At 35.7% G+C, this 19,442-nt stretch overlaps 2 protein-coding genes and 1 pseudogene across 2 annotated transcripts; 1 reads left to right on the forward strand and 2 right to left on the reverse strand.

Annotated features, from left to right (window-relative positions):
• Positions 1–3,307: 3,307 nt before the first annotated feature.
• On the forward strand, positions 3,308–4,826 carry LOC145616749 (alkane hydroxylase MAH1 pseudogene; annotated as a pseudogene).
• Positions 4,827–5,509: 683 nt separating this feature from the next.
• Positions 5,510–8,686, reverse strand: LOC145616750 (putative disease resistance protein RGA1). Its single transcript, XM_081671488.1, has one exon. It carries the CDS (start codon positions 8,684–8,686, stop codon positions 5,510–5,512), a length of 3,177 nt encoding a protein of 1,058 aa, XP_081527614.1.
• A 3,114-nt stretch (positions 8,687–11,800) lies between these two features.
• Positions 11,801–16,773, reverse strand: LOC145618086 (putative disease resistance protein RGA1). Its single transcript, XM_081672868.1, has 2 exons — positions 13,383–16,773; positions 11,801–12,479 (listed from the first exon to the last, which is right to left on the reverse strand). The coding sequence occupies exons 1-2, from the start codon at positions 16,460–16,462 to the stop codon at positions 12,473–12,475; spliced, it is 3,087 nt and encodes a 1,028-aa protein (XP_081528994.1). The 5' UTR covers positions 16,463–16,773; the 3' UTR covers positions 11,801–12,472.
• Positions 16,774–19,442: the final 2,669 nt, after the last annotated feature.

A 19,442-nucleotide genomic window follows, 5' to 3' on the forward strand; every position in this document is an offset into this window, starting at 1 on the left:
TAGGAAGTGAAGTGTAGGTGATGTGAGAAGAGTTGCATCGCATTGTGATTTTCCGGGAGGGTTTAGAGAGAGAGGAGTATTAGAAAATTTTTATTTATTTATTTATTTTTTTTTTTTTTTTTTTTTTTTTGTGCTAGCATGTGCTTGCAACATATGGGAGAAGAATAAAAACATAGGGTTTCCTTCACAACTATTGAGGGCGAGATAGTAAAAAGATATGATGGTGTTGATGGTGGTTTAGAACGGAAAGAATGTTATGTTTCTCCATAATGATTTTGGAGAAAGAATTTCATGCAATGTTTGGCAACACTTGGTAGGTAAACTACGGGATGCCGAAAAGGAATTGTTTCTCCGGAAGGGGTTTGGAGAAAAAAAAAATTGATAATTGACATCTCTTGGTATACAAAATACGGGGTGTCAAAAGAGTTGAGCGAAGTGTGATTTTGATTTGAAGCTTTCCAGGAAGGAAGTTTGATATGGTCACCATCATTTGTCGGCGTCGGCAAAGGGTTTTGATAGTGTGACCATTGTAGTAGCGGAAGCAAGAAAAGATGGATCAAAAGCTCTGGATACCATGATAGAGTTATGAGAAAGAGAAGGTTGGAAAGCTTAATTATATTGATGTAATTCCATGAGTATATATAGTACATGAGTAAGCAATATAATACGACTAGATACATTAGAGTACTTGTCTAGGTACATTAACTAAAAATAAGGGATATCTTTGACTATCAATCTAAAGAGTAAATTAAGGAATAAATCAAGGGATCATTATCCTTTACATAAAGATCATACTGTACCGTTAGTTACATTGTGAATGCATTTCTTCTCTCATGCTTTAATAGCCAGTATTATTGGTGTATGTGTATACTTTGTAGTTTGTACAGCCTGTATTTTTGTATTTTAGACGCACACTATTTTTGTGGAGTTCATACACACAACAAGCTTACAAATGTGCCACACATCTACAGATCGAATTCCTAATTACAAGTACATAATATTAGGTACAAGCAGGGCGGCCCTACAGGGCCATGTGTCATGACACAGTACGTCTTGTGCTCAATCGGGGTGTATCTGAAATGGATCAAGATCGAAAAAAAAATATGTACACTATACATGTATATCTAATCTAATAAACTTGACTATGAGTAAAGCATAATTACAGTCCCTGAAGTTTCGTATTAGTGCTGTTTTAGTCCCTCTTTAACTTTTTTAGCCATTTTAGTCCCTCAACTACTAGGGATGTCAATGGGGCGGGGCGGATGTTGGTCTTCCCATCCCCATCCCCACCTAATATTTTCATCCCCATCCCTATCCCCATCCCCATCCCCGCCCCGGCGGGTACAACTCCAAAATCATCCCCGCGCCCACCCCCCACTTGGATATCCATCCCCACCTAATCCCCACCAAATACCCGCCTAATCCCCACCCAAGACCCATCTATCTAATCTCCGTCTCTCAAATACACGATCCTACATAATTAATACATATTATAAAATTAATAAAAAAAACATTCTTAATGTTACACACATTTTTGTTTATAATGTAAGTGTAGTACAAAGTATAATTAATATTTTACTTCACTTAATTATTTTATAAAATAGTATAGAAGTATATAGATGTGAGTATGAGGTGGGGATGGGGCGGGTACGAAGTGGGGCGGGGCGGGGCGGGGATGGGGCGGGTACAACTTAAAATCCACCCCCGCCCCATCACCCATGGCGGGTATGGTTTTTATCCCCATCCCCGCCCCACCACCCGCCAAACCGAGACCCGTCCCCGCCCCACTGGGGCGGGTCTCCTACTTGACCCGCGGGTCTCCTACTTGACCCGCCCCACTGACATCCCTATCAACCACCCACTTTAGTGTTTGTCAGCCAAAACTTTAGGGACTTTGCTGACTAAGCAATACTTTAGGGACCTTGTCTCATCAAAAAACTTTAGGGATGTTGAATCTTTTTTTCAATAGTTTAGGGACTTGGTGTCAGATTTGTGTATTTTAATATTTATTTCAAGAAGCTTCTTATGCAAGCTTTATTTTTTTACTGAGTTGATGAAGGAAAGTTTAGGGATGAGTACTAGCCACGTGGCCCAATGGACGGGTTAAGATGATTAGTCCTTAATTGTACTATTTGTTTATCATAAGATAATTTAACAACTTGTATTAAATTTTGTTACAAATATTAAATATGGTTCTCCTAATTAAAATCTTTTTTCAATATATTAAATTTTGAAGATGATTTTTAATACATTAAGCAATAATTAATCAAACGTTAATTACAAACTAGCAACTCGGGGCATCGCCCGAGCCACACACTAGTTGTGTTGTTTGATTCAATGCCTTTAGGCCCTATTCTCTTCACCTTAAAAAGATAATATTAAGTAAAAATAAGTTCAGTTCAGTAAAATTAATTTCAGTTTAGTAAAAATAATTTCAGTTCAGTAAAAATAAGTTCAGTTCAGTAAAATTCAGTTTTCTTAATGAAGAATTATAATAGAAAATCAGTAAAAAAATTTCAGTTGAACAAAAATAATTTCAATTCAGTAAAAATAATTTAAGTTTAGCAAAATTAAGGTGAAGAGAACGGGGCCTCAGTTTATGTAACTTGCCGATATAAGGTTGTCAGTTACCTTTGAACTCCTTGGTGCTTCGGTGCTTGCCAACTGCTCTTGGCAATTAATTTCCTTTGGGCCTTGAATTGGTCATGGCACCATATGGTTCCCAGCCCATTTTATTCCCTCATTAGCCCATCATGGCCCAAACTGATTCAAGATAGTCTAGGAATTAATATTTGGCGTAACAATATGTTAGATCATCACTGGGGAAGACCCGCAAATTTTAAGATGCACCACAAATCCACAATGCATCTAGAAATAAGTGCACAATACCTATACTTTTGAACATTTAGTTAAATAAGATGAAGAAAAATAGGTTTTTATTTCGTTCCTCTTACTTTAAGAAAAATAAGTTTAGATAATATGTCGTATCATTTGAATTGTAACTTACGTTAAAAATCTAACACATTTGAAAACGCGTTAAATGATGGAAGTTCACCTATATAGATTATATATATATTTGTCATCTCATTAATCACGACTTTGACACTAAAACCGCATTAAGATGAGGTCATATGATTTTTATTCTACATTAGCATTTCAATGTGTCGTTTGTTTTGTGAGGCCTACACCATTTAATTCTAAACAAATATAGGATCGATTAGAAAGTCATGTTCATAAAAGCACGTACATTTTCACATAATCATCAACCAAACTCCCGCTAAACACATATTTCCTAATGGGATATTACATGTTAATCAATACACTAATAATCCTCCTTTCCTTTGTTTTCTTTTGCTTCTTCTTTCGCAAAAAAAATGGGCTTGCAACTAATTGGCCTTTTGTTGGGATGCTTCCTGCACTCCTAATAAATGTCCATAATATTAATGAATTCATAATTCAAGTTATGGAAAATTCTAAGATGACCGTCCATTTTAGGGGCCCTTGGTTTGCCAACATGCACATCCTAGCAACCGTTGATCCTGCTAACCTTAACCATATATATAGCAAAAAATTTGGAACTTATGTTAAGGGTTCCAAATTAAATGAAATCCTTGATGTCCTAGGAGATGGATCCTTAATTCGGATTCAGATGTATGGAGTTACCATCGAAATGTGGCTCACTCTTTTCTCCATCATTCTCAATTTCACCACTCTTTGATCAATATAACTTGGGAAAAAGTCAAGAATGGACTTATCCCATTCCTTGACCATGTTGCTAAGCACTCGATTGAAATTGACCTACATGATATATTCTTAAGGTTCATGTATGATACAATGAGTAGGATCATGATGGACCATGATCCAGAATCACTTTCAATCCCTTTGGCAGATTTTCCACTCTTAAAGGTTGTGGCTGATCTTGAACACACTGCTTTTGCACGTCACGTTTTGCCAACATGCATATGGAAATTCCAAAGGTGGTTGAATATAGGAGGAGAAAACAAGCACAAGCAAGCATGGAAAATCCTTGATGACTATGTTTACAAGTGCATACATAAGAAGAGAGAAGAAAGAAGGAAAGGAACATCTAAGCCAAAGGATAATGAAACAGAGGTAAGTAGAGTAGATCTATTGACTTTATTTATGGATACCGACAAAAACACTATAAAGTCAAAAAGCCACAATGACAATGATAAATTTTTAAGGAATACAATTTCAAATTTTTTACTAGGTGGAGGAGAGACAACAAGTACTGAATTGACTTGGTTTTGTTACGTTCTCTTGAAAACCCACAAGTTGTTCACAAGATTAAAATGGAACTTGATGCAATAATGATACAAGTGAACAACAGCTATGATAGGTTTCTTAGTAATTTTAAAGAGATTAGCAACCAGCTAATATATTTTCATGATACAATATGTGAATCATTAAGATTTTATACTGCGATAGTATACAATCACAAGTCACCAACTAAGCCAGACAACAAAGTGAATCCAAATACGCAAATTATCATCAACACGTATGTGATGGGAAGGATGAAATCGATATGGGGAGAAGATTGTAACGAGTTCAAGCTCGAAAGATGGATAACTAAAGGTGGGACAATTAAACATGAGCCATCATATAAGTTTTCGGTGTTTGGTGCAGGGCCAAGGACTTGCATCGGAAAGCAGATGGTTTTCACCCTAATGAAAATTATAGGTGTCTCCATCATCCAACACTACAATATAGAGACCGTACAAGAATATTATCCTGTCCTTGATCTCTCTATACTTCTTCGTATGAAAAATGGTTTTAAGGTTAAGATAAATCATTCTCAAAATTAATATATATATATATATATATATATATATATATATATATATATATATATATATATATATATATATATATATATATATATATATATATATATATATATATATATATATATATATATATATATATATATATATATTTATAATTTATAAAGTATTGCAGTGCAAAATGTACGTAGGTTCAATATAAAATAATCATGGACTTTGTCCCTCCGTTGTTAGATTTGTCGCATCACACGTGATATAGAATTTATTAAGAGTTTCTAAGCAGTTATACGAGTAATGTACTTTGTAAATTAATTTCCCTAATATATGGATCGATGTTGTATTATACGAATTTATTGTATGACATAAAATCTTATTATCTTTTCTTGGTGTAATGTATTCATTTAATTATGTAATTAATTAGATGGTTTATATTATTATTCGAACTTGATGGGAATAATGTCGGCCCTCTATACATGTATTGACATTACTAAGCCAATAATGGGGCGTCATGTCAATTTTTTTTTTAATTTTTTTTTTCTTTTGCCATTAAAGATAGAATTTTTATTGATCACCAAAGGGAATTTTATTGATCATCAACGACGAGCTAACTCTAAACAAAACATTTTACTAAAAAAAATATGAAGAGAGTATAGGGTGGAGGATTTTTTTTTTTTTTTTAACGAGAGAGTGGAGGGTTGATATACTTACATGTGAACATCGGGGATATGTCGGATAAGGTGGCAATCTTGGCCATTTGGCTTATCATATCTTTCTTTCAGATTTGGACAGTACCGTATGTCCAGTTTCTGTAAAGAGGTAAGGCCTAGTAATGATTGTGGAAGTGACGTCATTTCTTCACAACCAGAAATTCTCAGCTCACGTAGTAAGGAGAGGTTGCCCATCTCCTCTGGGAGTTGTTTCAGATTGCGCATATTTGCAATACGAAGCCTCTGAAGTGTGGTTAGGCAAGCAATGCTTTGAAAGAGCTCTTCTTCCCGTTCTGGGAGTTGTGTCAAATTCTCGAGACCGGAAATTTTAAGTCCCTCAATGACCAAGAGATTTCCCAGTGATACTTTTTTCAAGCTTTGGCAGTCCCTAAATTCAAGGTACTGAATGGAGTTTGAAGATTCTATCGTCAAACTTGTCAGTTCCTTGCAGGAGGCTATGCTTAATATCTGTAGATTATAGAACCTGCTACTGATTGACAGAGAAGATGGTCCATCGTCAATACGACTAATATGCAGCACCTTTAACGAGGTTAGAAGAGTTGATGAAACATCCTCATCATCAATTGACGTCAGATTGGATTCAAGTAACTTCCAATTGATCCCACCAGTTGATAAATACACTAGCTTTGGTGCTAGAGACATTGACATCAACTTGGGGCAGTCATATATATCCATACTCCAAAGACGAGGAAACAAGAAGTGCCTTGGCTCACCGCCATCACCGTTTGATGGTCTTGTCCACCCCTTTAGAGATCTCAATTTGAATAATCGAAACTCTTCTAAGGATAGGAAGTAGACATTGTGGGCTCCGGAACCACACTTTCCACCTCCATCTGCATCTCCACCACAGACCCAGTCTTCATCTTCTACATACTCCAAGCCATCAATATTTATTAGAGTAAGGGTTTTGAGATGACTCAAATGGCTCAAGTGAGGGAGAACTCTGCAATCATAGCAATTCATAATAAAAATGGAAACAAGATTAGAAAGCCCATCCAACCATCTACGCGGCATCTCAACTCTTTTGTAGCCAACAACTCTGATATATCTAACCATTGGAGGGCATTGAGGCAATGAATCGGTACTATAGTTTTTCCCAACTTCAAAACAATCTAAATCTTTCAAAGATGTCATTTTCCCAAATCCTAATGGCAAATCACTCAAACCACTGCCATAAATTGCCAAGTGCCTCAGGTTCTCCAATTCACAAAAATCTCTTGGCAACTCGCGCAGACTAGAGCATGACTCAAGGTTCAGTGTTTGCAGGTTTTGTAATCTTGTTATGCCATCAGGAAGACATACAATATGGCGATTCTGTGCAAGATCAAGGTATCTTAGATGTCTCAACTTCCCTATAGAATTTGGCACCACAGAGATATTCATAAGCTCTAAATCTAAGGCACGCAAAGACTGAAATTTCATAATCATCATTTCAAAAGATGATGCTTTTAAAGCATTATTAAGATGATTGACTCTGAATAGTAATGACCGTATCTTCCTAGCAGAAAGCAATGTTGCTGGAGCTTTGAATTCCCATTGATCGTCTTCTGGCCTTTTCATTTTAACACTCACGTGCATCAATTCATCAGTAGAAGGGATCTGGTCTAAAGACTCAACCAGTTTTTTAATCTCTTTACCAGCTATTCCTTCAGCCAAGTCATGCACTAAATCGTGCATTTTGCAGTATTTGACATTCCCTTCATCATCTTCTTTCGGATCTTGAAATAAATTCTTCCTTAACAATTCCATAAAGTATTGATCTCCAATGTCGTCTGTGCTTGATGGATCAAAATATCCTTGCGCCATCCACAATCTAATTAAATCAACCTTTTGATAATTATAGTCCTTTGGGAACAACGAACAGTATGCAAAACATTGCTTTAATGCCGGTGGCAAGTAGTCGTAACTCAACTTCAACACTTGCATGATGTTATCGTCCTCCTTTCCCTTTGCCCTTGAGAGTCGATCATTTCTAATTCGTCGCCAGTCTTCTTCCTTATTTTCAGTGTAACAAAGGCTTCCAATAACCCTGATAGCAAGGGGAACATTTCCGCAGCTATCAACAATCTCCTTCCCTAACTGAGTGAGAATATGATGATTGCTCTCTTCCTGCCCCAATGTAAATGCATAATTTTTGAAAAGACTCCAAGACTCCTTTTTAGTTAGAAGTCCTAGATTATGGGCTTTAGTTGTACCAACAGCTTTTGCAACATTGGCAGAGCGTGTTGTTACAATAACTTTACTCTCATCTGCACCACACTCGAGCAACCTTAGAAGATCTAACCAATTATTCCGTTTTTCATCCCATATGTCGTCTAAGACAAGAAGAAATTTCTTATCTTTTAACAATTCTTGAATGCTTGATTCAATTCGATCTACTGAGAGTTTACTAGTATCCTCAGAACTTAAGGACTGGCAAACTGTTCTCAGAACATGGTTCGGATTATTAACCTCAGGTACACAAGCCCAAGCAGCAAGATCAAAATGTTTCCGAACATTCTCATCATTATAAACGAGTTGAGCAAGAGTAGTTTTACCAAGACCCCCAAAGCCCACGATTGAGATTACAGAAACCCTTTTCCCATCATCATCAAAAAGCATTTCAGTAATAATCTTTTTGTCCTTTTCTCTACCAATAACATCATCCTCTCTCACATGAGATCCTCTTTCCCTATTCCTTATAAAGCGAGCCCTTAGTGGTTGTGGTTCATCACTATGACCAAGATAAGCATTCAAGTTTAAGCTAGCAATATCTGAATTGATTTTATCAAGCTGCTGTCGAATAGACTTGATTTGTCCAGATATTTTCCAGTTAAAACGATGATTGCCAGACCTTGAGAAAGAAACACAAACCTGCTTGTTGACATCTAACCGCTGTTTCTGGCGGTCAACAGTGAGTACATCATCAAACATATCATCGGCTTGGTAAAGCACAATCCTCAGCCTCCGAAGCCACTCTCTGATGGCGTCACTGCGCTCATCTTCTTGGTGCCTCTCTGCATCGCGAACTCGAGCTTGGATCATCCTGAAGGTTTCCTCTAGCTTTCTCAAATCGTCTCGTGCACCCCACCATGATGCAGCCTCTTTTACAGCTGCTTTGCCCAAATATGTCAAGGCTTTTGCCAATAAGTCGGAAATCACTCCCTCTGCCATTTTTTCTACACCCTTGTTGTTTTTAATCTCTCCTTCTTTGAATTGTGAATTATGAATGAATTATGGACTGGACATATTGAATAAACTTTATGTGGATGCTCATTAGTCAATTGTTAATAGTCAGTGTGAAAGCAACTACCAGTGAATGAATTATTGTCCTGTATTTGAATTTTCAAACTATCAATAAATTAGGAAATATTACTACATTATTATCAATGAATTAGGAAATATTACTACATTATTATTTAACAAATTTTCAAACTTGTTTTTTTTTTTTTAAAAAAAAGAATAAAATTCTGACAATATAGCAAAGGGTACTAATGTTTCCAAAAAATTAGTTCAACGAATTTGACAGTTAAAATCTAGCCGTTAAAGCTCCCAAAAAATCTGGCTTCCTTTCATATTCTTCTCCATTGTCATTTTCAACAAAAATTTAGAAGCAGCAATTAAAAAAAACTTTTTTTAAAAATAAAAAATTCACACGCAACATTTCAAAAAAATTCAAGGAAAATAGAGTTTTTTTTTTTTTTTTTTTTTTTGAAATTTGAACATGTCTAGAAGTAGTTTTGATTACATAAACCTACAATAAATCGAAAATGATATGAACAAATAAAGCCACAAAAATCGACACTAAAATTAAGAAACAAACCCACAAAAAGCACAATTGAATTGAACGACATATAAACCCATAAATGAAATCTCATAAACGAAAATTCGTTGTATATACCTTGAAAAGAAATTCGAGCAATCAAGCACAAGAAAGCGACATGCAAGATGAAAATGGGGAAAACGCAAACAGCCACTTAATTTATCGCCGCCTGAAGTTCGAGCAACCAGCCACCGCCGCCTTCGCCTACTTCCTTTCATAATTGTCAAGTACTTTTGAGTAATTTATGGCTTCAAAATTAGAGAGTTGGGGAAAACGTGAATTGGGGAAAATGGAGAATTTGAAGTTTTTGAGATTGATTAATGAAATAACATAAATTGATAGTAAGAGAATTGGGGTAAACGTGAATTGGGGAAAATGGAGAATTGGGAATTAAATTTTTTAAACATTAGTACCTTCTTCATTTATGTCATCATTTTTATTTTCCTTTTTTTATTAAATGGTAACCTGTTGTGGTCGGTTACTTATGGGTTAATTAGGGGGCTGTTCTCATACGTTGAAATTCAGTTTAATTTAATTCAGTTCAGTTCAGCTCCTAATTTTCTTCTCTTATAAAATATTCATTTCAGTTCAGCTCAGCTCAGCTTAGTTCAATTCAGTTCAGCTCAACTGAGCTCAGTCAATGAGAACAGGCCCTAAGTACCCTCTTACGGGTCGGTTTTGGTTCGGTTTAAATAGTTATCGGTTCGATTCGGTTTCGGTTTATTCTTAAGCGGTTTTAATTCGATTCGGGTTGTAAACAGTCCGGGTAGTACGTAAACGGTTCGGTGCAGACGGGTTGCGGTTTGTTAACGGTGCGATGTCTACGGTGTTTATCCCAGTTCAAACAGTTTCAGGTTGGAAACGGTTTCGGGTTAGAAATAGTTCGGTTCTTTTTTGGTTCAGTTTATAACTGGTTCGGTTCTTTTTCGGTTCAGTTTATAACTGGTTCGGTTCTTTTTCGGTTCAGTTTATAACTGGTTCGGTTCTTCGATGGTTTAACCACTTTAACGTTATTCATATCGGTTCCATTTCAAGTTTACTAAATTACGGTTCGGGTCGGTTTCGGTTTCAAAAAATAAATTGTTTATTGAGTTGTTTGGATTCGGGCAGTTAAATGGTTTTGGTTTGAAATTTGATAGTACTTGCTAACATTTTGCGTTCACAAGTTTTATATGAAGTCGGCAAGTCGCGAATCATTTCATATTTAGGCATCATATTATAAACAAATTCTCATTGATTTTATAAATACATATTATGTTCTGTTTCAAATTTAGTCATACTGATCTTACTAGTTTATTACGAAATAGATTATAAGAGTTAGTGTATTAATGTATTATTGTTTTACAATTAGGTTATTATATGCTTCTTATTTAATCATTTAATCCATTTAATTATATTCCCGTCAAAAAAAAATCCATTTAATTATATAAAAAAGTTTGTAAACGGTTCGATTTAGAAGCGGTTTGGTTCATAAACGGTTCGGTTTATAACCAGTTCGGTTTACAACCAGTTCGGTGCAAACGGGTAGCAGTTTGCTAACGGTTCGGTGTGAGCAGTTTTTTTGCTAGTTTAAACGGTTTCGGGTTAGATACGGTTCGGTTCTTTTTCGGTTCGGTTTTCTTTTAGTTCGGTTTATATTTGGTTCGGTTTGTTAACAGGTTCGGTTCTTATACGGTTTAACATTATTCGGGTCGATTCGGTTTCGGGTTTACTAAAATACGGTTCGGGTCGGTTTTCGGTTTCAAAAAAATCGGTTTTTAATCGGTTCGGTTCTCATTTGGGTCGGTCGGTTTCGGGCAGTTAAACGGTTTCGGTTTGAAATTTGACAGCACTAATTGTTACTATATTCATTAACACTAATCTTCAATGGTGCCCCGTGGAAGAAAGAAAAAGTTTGGATACCATATGAAAAAGACAATACTACAATGGTACCATATAAAAAGTCCAAATTAAGGAATTGGAATTGGAATTGAAATTGGAATCAGTACCAAAACCAAAATCAATTTTGACTTGAAATTAGAACCCTTGAATCGTATCTAGTTTTGGACCCGGTAAGTCCTAGCTGTTTTTGGATTTGGGCTCAAATACCAATTTTTTTGCTCACTCGTCCCTAGTTAAAATTCTTCAAATCACTATATATATTCTCAACTAAATAATTGGTACTTTTCAAAAAAAAAATAAAAAATAAATAATTGGTACGAATGTTAATGTATGGTAGGTTTATGGTAGGTTTATATTACGAATTAAATGAAATGTCTAAGCTATGCTAAATGCATTCTTCAATGATAAGTACATACAAAGGAAGGTCTATAATTCTATATAGTACTTGTATAGTTGTATATACCGGTATACCATACACACTAAACCAATAAACATGAGAACCGTATAGAAAATGTATCACCTAAAAAGCATGTTTGACAATTATTTCTTCCATCGCGTCTGTTATGTCTTTCAAGTCCTTCCCATTCAACAAAATAATCAACATATTGATGTATCAAATGCGCTCATCGTTATAGCTTACATATAAAGTTTCACATTGCAGTAAAACTGAATCATATATATATATGTACAATACACCTTATTAATTTTTTGCTACAGTTTTTCAGTTATCTCATAAGATACGTTAGGAATTTAGGACTGAGACATCATTGTAATAAAGTACAACATAAGGGGTGCTGAATAACTGAAGCAAGTGCAGCTCAACCTGAGTCATGCCAGAGCCTGTATCCATGATCACCGTGATGAAGTCGATCTCGTATAACTCCAACAATCTGACCAATGAACTTTCAACACCATTGAGCCACGATTACCCTTCCGTCGAACTAAAATTTCCTCTTCTTCATTGCCTTTGTCTTGTATGTTGATTTAGGATACCACAAAGCACTTCCAAAATCATTGTTGAAGAAGCTACCAAATTAAAGTGGTCTAGCTTGTGATTAGCATCATTGTGTAAGCTTTTCCCACCTTCTAGGAAGGGTTGAAAAGCTTCACTAATCAAATGCTCAGGCTAACCCAAATACTCAATTGAATTGCTCAAAATTTAAAATGTACGAACAAGCAAGGGCCTCAAATTACCACTTACCACATTTACACCAAACTGGCAAATCCATTTCAGATTCAGATTCATATGTGAAAGATTAGTGGCTGTAAAAAAAAAAAAGAAAAAAAAAAAAGCAAGCAGTTAGTACAAATGGAATTATTTGTGCCTAAAACAGCTCACAATTAATAGTTTGTGAAGAAGTATTTCACAAATAACCGGTTAAAATTTCACGAATTCTCTGTTGTTATTCATCAATTGCAATTGGAGTTCATCTTTATCGGCCAGGAAAAAATGCACAGTAAAATAACTCAAATTTAAATTTCATACCCCCGCCTTTTAATTATGTAGTACACTTATCAAGTGTGGTCGTTTTTATTTAAGTGTTACATTTTATGTTTATTTTAATATTATATATCTTTGCTTTTAAGTCTCCACCAAAATCTGTTTTCTTTTAGTATTTATTTCCTCGCACATTCCTTCTCAATAAACTATTAATGTCATTATATATAGCTCAAAAAAAAAAAAAAAAAAAAAAAAAAAACATACTTACCTCTTATTATTATACGGAGTATTTAAGTTGATTAGATAAGTTAAAATTTTGTACCGGCCAAAATATAACACTTGAAGGAGTAAAATTACAAATAATCTCTCCGTAGTTTTTGAGGTGAAACGTATCTCTTGGACATGTATGCCAATACAAAAATTTGACTAATAAAATTTTTAAATTATTAACAGTAAAAGTTATAACAATTGAATGTTACTAAATTAATCATTGAAACAATTTCAACAACTCAACAAGTAACCACAAGATCATATTTAAACTAATGTATAAATTACTAAATTAGTCAAAGTGGATCTTGATGAAAACTACAAAAAGTTACTGAGTAAAACATTTCACTTAATAAAAAATTTACGAAGATTGTTTCAAAAAAAAAAAAAAAAAAAATTACGGAGAGAGCATAGGGTGGAGGTTTTAGTACAAGAGAGTGGAGGGTTGATATACTTACATGTGAGCATTGGGGATATGTTGGATAAGGTGGTAATCTTGGCCATTTGGCTTCTCATATCTTTCTTTCAGATTTGGACAGTGCACTATATTCAGTTTCTGTAAAGAGGTAAGGCCTAGTAGTGATTGTGGAAGTGACGTCATTTCTTCACAAAACCAAATTTTCAGCTCACGTAGCAAGGAGAGGTTGCCCATCTCTTCTGGGAGTTGTTTCAAATTGCACATAAATCCAATATAAAGCTTCTGAAGTGTGGTTAGGCAAGCAATGCTTTGAAAGAGCTCTTCTTTCCGTTCTTGGAGTTGTGTCAAATTCTCGAGATCGGAAATATTAAGTTCCTTAATGACCAGGAGATTTCCCAGTGATACTTTTTTCAAGCTTTGGCAGTCACTAATTTCAAGGTACTGAATGGAGTTTGAAGATTCTATCGTCAAACTTGCCAGTTCCTTGCAGAAGGATATGCTTAATCTCTGTAGATTAGAGAACCTGCTACTGATTGACAGAGAAGCTAGTCCATCGCCAATCCCAAAAATATGCAGCTCCTCTAACGAGGTTAAAAGAGTTGATGAAGCTAGTCCATCATCAATTGACTTCAACTTGGTGCAGCCCATTATATCCATCCTCGATAGACGAGGAGGAAACAAGAAGTGCCTTGGCTCACCACCATCACCGTTTGATGGTCTTGTCCACCCCTTTAGAGACCACAATCTTCTTAATTCCAACTCTTTTAAGGATGGGAAGTAGACATAGTGGGCTCCGGAAAAGCACTTTCCACCTCCATCTGCATCACCACCACAGACCCAGTCTTCATCTTCTACATACTCCAAGGCATCAATGTCTTCTATAGTAAGATATTTGAGATGACTCAACTGGCTCAAGTGAGGGAGAACTTTGCACTCATCGCATTTCATAATACAAATGGAAACAAGATTAGAAAGCCCATCCAACCATCTACGCGGCATCTCAACTCCTTTGTAGCTATCAACTCTGATATATCTAACCATTGGAGGCAATGAATCTATACCATAGTTTTTCCCAACTACAAAATAATCTAAATCTTTCAAAGATGTCATTTTCCCAAATCCTAATGGAAAATCACTCAAACCACTCTTATTAATTGTCAAGTGCCTCAAGTTCTCCAATTCACAAAAATCTCTTGGCAACTCTTTCAGATCAAAGCATGACTTAAGGTTCAGTGTTTGCAGGTTTTGTAATCTTGTTATGCCATCAGGAAGACATTTAATACAATCATTCATTGCAAGATTAAGGTATCTTAGATGTCTCAACTTCCCTATAGAATTTGGCACCACAGAGATATCCATATCCTCTAAATCTAAGGCACGCAAAGACTGAAATTTCATAATCATCATTTCAAGAGATGATGCTTTTACAGCATTATCAAGATTGAATCTGAATAGTAATGACCGTATCTTCCTAGCAGAAAGCAATCTTGTTGGAGCTTTGAATTCCCATCGAACGTCCTCTGGCCCTTCAATGTTAACACTCACGTGCATCAATTCATCAGTAGAAGAGATCTGGTCTAAAGGCTCAACCAGTTTTTTAATCTCATTACCAGCTATACCTTCAGCCAAGTCATGCACTAAATCGTGCATTTTGCAGTATTTGACATTCCCTTCACTATCTTCTTCCAGATCTTGAAATAAATTCTTCCCTAACAATTCCATAAAGTATTGATCTCCAATGTCTGTGCTTGATGGATCAAAATATCCTTGCGCCATCCACAATCTAATCAAATCATCCTTTTCATAATTGTAGTCCTTTGGGAACAACGAACAGTATGCAAAACATTGCTTTAATGCTGGTGGCAAGTAGTCATAACTCAACTTCAACACTTGCATGATGTTATCGTCTTCCTTTAGCTTTGTCTTTGAGAGTCGAGCATCTTTAATTCGTCGCCAGCCTCCTTCACTATTTTCAGTGAAACAAAGGCTTCCAATAACCCGGATAGCAAGGGGAACATTTTTGCAGCTATCAACAATCTCCTTCCCCAACTGAGTGAGAACATGATTGCTCTCTTCTTGCCCCAATGTAAATGCATATTTTATGAAAAGACTCCAAGACTCCTTTTTAGTTAGAAGTCCTAGATTATGGGCTTTAGTTGTACCAACAGCTTTTGCAACATTAGCAGAGCGTGTTGTTACAATAACTTTACTCCCATCAGCACCACACTCAAGCAACCTTAGAAGATCCAACCAATTATTCCGTTCATCATCCCATATGTCGTCTAAGACAAATAGAAATTTCTTATCTTTTAACGATGCTTGGATGCATGATTCAATTTGATCTATTGAGAGTTCTCTAGTATCCTTAAAACCTAAGGACTGGCAAACTGTTCTCAGAACTTGGTTCTGATTATTCACCTCAGGGACACATGCCCAAGCAGCAAGATCAAATTGTTTTCGAACATTCACATCATTGTAAACGAGTTGAGCAAGAGTAGTTTTACCAAGACCCCCAAAACCCACGATTGAGATTACAGAAACCCTTTTCCCATCATCATCAAAAAGCATTTCAGTAATAATCTTTTTGTCATTTTCTCTACCAATAACATCATCCTCTCTCACATGAGATCCTCTTTCCCTATTCCTTATAAAGCGAGCCCTTAGTGGTTGTGGTTCATCACTATGACCAAGATAAGCATTCAAGTTTAAGCTAGCAATATCTGAATTGATTTTATCAAGCTGCTGTCGAATAGACTTGATTTGTCGAGATATTTTCCAGTTAAAACAAAGATTGCCAGACTTCAAGAAAGGAACACAAACCTGCTTGTTCGCTTCAGTCCGCTGTTTCTGGCGGTCAACAGTGAGAACATCATCAAAAATATCATCGGCTTGGTAAAGCACAACCCTCAGCCTCCGAAGCCACACTCTAATGGTGTCACTGCGTTCCTCTTCTTGGTGCCTCTCCGCATCGCAAACTCGAGCTTGGATCATCGTTAAGGTGTCCTCTAGCTTTTTCAAATCGTCTCGTACACCCCACCATGATGCAGCCTCTTTTACAGCTGCTTTGCCCAGATTTGTCAAGGCGTTTACCAATAAGCCGGAAATAACTCCCTCTGCCATTTTCTCTACACCCTTGTTGTTTTTAATCTCTCCTTCTTTGAGTTGTGAATTATGAATGAATTATGGACTGGACATATTGAATAAACTTTATTTGGATGCTCATTTGTCAATTGTTAATAGTCAGTGTGAAAGCAACAACCAGTGAATGAATTACTGTCCTGTGTTTGAATTTTCAAACTATCAATGAATTAGGAAATATTACTACATTATTTTTTAGGAATAATGCATGGTTCACAAGCATTTGTAGTTATTAGACATGAATATATCTTGGATAAGATTTTTCTTTGAAGTAATAATATGAGGCTAAGATGTCGATCATGCATTCCTTAGGAGTTAGGACGTATTTTGTTTGGGAATTAAGGATGGAATGGGATTATATCCCATCTATCCCAAGATTAGTGAGGGTATTTTGTTAACTTATACAGTAATATGCAAGTATTTCTTACCTACATATGTATTTAATTCACTACCAAACAAGCCACAACTACAAGGTATTGGTCTTGTTTTTATAATTTTTCAACTTCTCATTCCTTATCCAAACCTCAATTTCCCAAAATCGTAATCTGTATTTTCATATATGAAACGCCCCCTTACGAAACTAATATTCTCACTTTCCTTTGTTTTTTTTAGGAAAAATTGATTCTAATAATCCCACCTTTGACCAATTCGCCGATAATAATCTCACCTATCGATTATTATCTAATAATCCTACCTTTAGGGGACATCTTCTTCTAATGGTCCTTAATGACCGTTAACCTGAAGAATAGGTAATTTTTTTCCCTCTTCCTCCTCTTCCCTTCCCATCCCACCTCAATTTCTCTCTCTTCCTACAACAATGGCAGCAGTGTATTTATATCTCAAGGAAATTCATCACTTATTGCCGTCAGGTATCAAGCAGTTAAGCCAATCTCACGGGGGAAGGGATTTCGGGGGGTTAAGGGTTTCGTGGGTTGGCTGGTCGATCTTGGTAGAAGTTTTGTGGGTGGCTGGTCGACCTTGGGTAGGGTTTTTCGTAGGTAATTAAGGGAGGTTGTTTTATGGGTGGAGGTGGTCGGCCGTTTACGTGGGTGGGGGTGGCCAGCCGTTTACGTGGGTGGGTCAGTTAGGGGGGAGGGGGGTTTCACAGGTCGGGTTTTACGAGTGGGTGCTCGATTTCAGTGGAGGAGGTGACTGAGTTTGGGTTATTTTTTTTGATGAAGGTCGCCGGCATTAATGGAGCCATGGAGGATAAGGGAAACGGGAAGAAGAAAGGAAAAGGGAAAAAAGTTTAAAATAAAATTTAATTTTTTTACAAAAATATAAATTATATAATTGGACGAATCACAAAAGGACATGTGTCATGTTAACCTATCTAACCGGTTACCAACAAGTTATGGACCATTAGAAGAAGATAACCCCCAAAGGTGAGATTATTAGATAATAATCGATATGTGGGATTATTATTTGTGAACCGGCCAAAGGTGGGATTATTGGAATCAATTTTTCCTTTTTTTTAATGTAATAAAATTTACTCAATGGTGTAATTTTGCTGTCTTAAGGGTGGAATTTTTTTTTTCTTTTAAATATTAGAGTACAAAGAAAGTCACATTTTCTTCGAGTTAATACCACTTGAAGGTACTAATGTTTACCAAAAGTTTCACTCAAGGTAATACTGATGTTTCAAAGGTTTTATACAGAGTACTCAACTTGCTATATACAGCAGGTAAACTTGTTTTTTTAAATAAAAAGGGAAAACAAAATTCTGACAGAATAGCTAAGGGTACTAGCCGTTAGAGCTCCCAAAATGTATCGTGAAGTTCAACGAATTTGACAGTTAAAAACTAGCCATTAGAGCAACTCCAATGGTTGTAGCTAGAGACTTGCTTGCAATTTCAATAATTCCCTAGCTACTAGCTTGACCATTGGAGCTAGAAAACTCAATTGGCTTGGCTAAGCAAATTAGCTTGGCAAAGCTAATTTGCTTGGGAATTAAACTTTCCAAAATAAAATGCTCATTGCACCAATTAAGCTCTTTCCATGTATTTTCTATCTAACAACTACTACAAAGCTAATAGCTAGCCATTGGAGCAAAAGGTAGCTAAAATGATAATTAGCTTAAAAGCTTATGTGGCATGGCAAGCTAATTGTCAAATTATTATGTGGCATGGCAAGCTAAAATGATAATTAGAGCTCCCAAAAAATCTGGCTTCCATTCATATTCTTCTCCATTGCCATTTTCAACATACAATTATTCGAAAAAAAAAACATTTAGAAGCAGCAATTAAAAAAAACTTTAAAAAATTTTCACACGCAACATTTCAAAAAATTCAAGGAACATCGAGTTTTTATTTTTATTTATTTATTATTTTTATTTTTTTTAATTTTTTTTTTTTTTTGAAAATTTAACATTTCTAAAAGTAGTTTTGATTACATAAACCTACAATAAAATCGAAAATGATATGAACAAATAAAGCCACAAAAATAGACACTAAAATTAAGAAACAAACCCACAAAAACCACAATTGAATTGAACGAACAAATAAATCCATAAATGAAATCTCATAAACGAAAATTCGTTGTATATACCTTGAAAAGAAATTCGAGCAATCAACCACAAGGAAGCGACATGCAAGATGAAAATGGGGAAAACGCAAACAGCCACTTAATTTATCGCCGCCTGAAGTTCGAGCAACCAGCCACCGCCGCCTTCGCCTACTTCCTTTCATAATTGTCAAGTACTTTTGATTAATTTATGGTTTCAAAATTAGAGAATTAGGGAAAACGTGAATTGGGGAAAATGGAGAGTTTGAAGTTTTTGAGATTGATTAATTGAAATTGCTTAATTGAAGTAACATAAATTGATAGTAAGAGAATTGCGGAAAACGTGAATTGGGGAAAAATGGAGAATTGGGAATTAAAATTTTTAAACATTAGTACCTTCTTCATTTATGTCATCATTTTTATTTTTCTTTTTTCTATTAAATGGTAACCTGTTGTTTTA

This window comes from Chenopodium album, chromosome 26, assembly GCF_948465745.1.
Source record: "Chenopodium album chromosome 26, dcCheAlbu1.1, whole genome shotgun sequence".
NCBI classification, from domain to species: Eukaryota; Viridiplantae; Streptophyta; class Magnoliopsida; order Caryophyllales; family Amaranthaceae; genus Chenopodium; species Chenopodium album.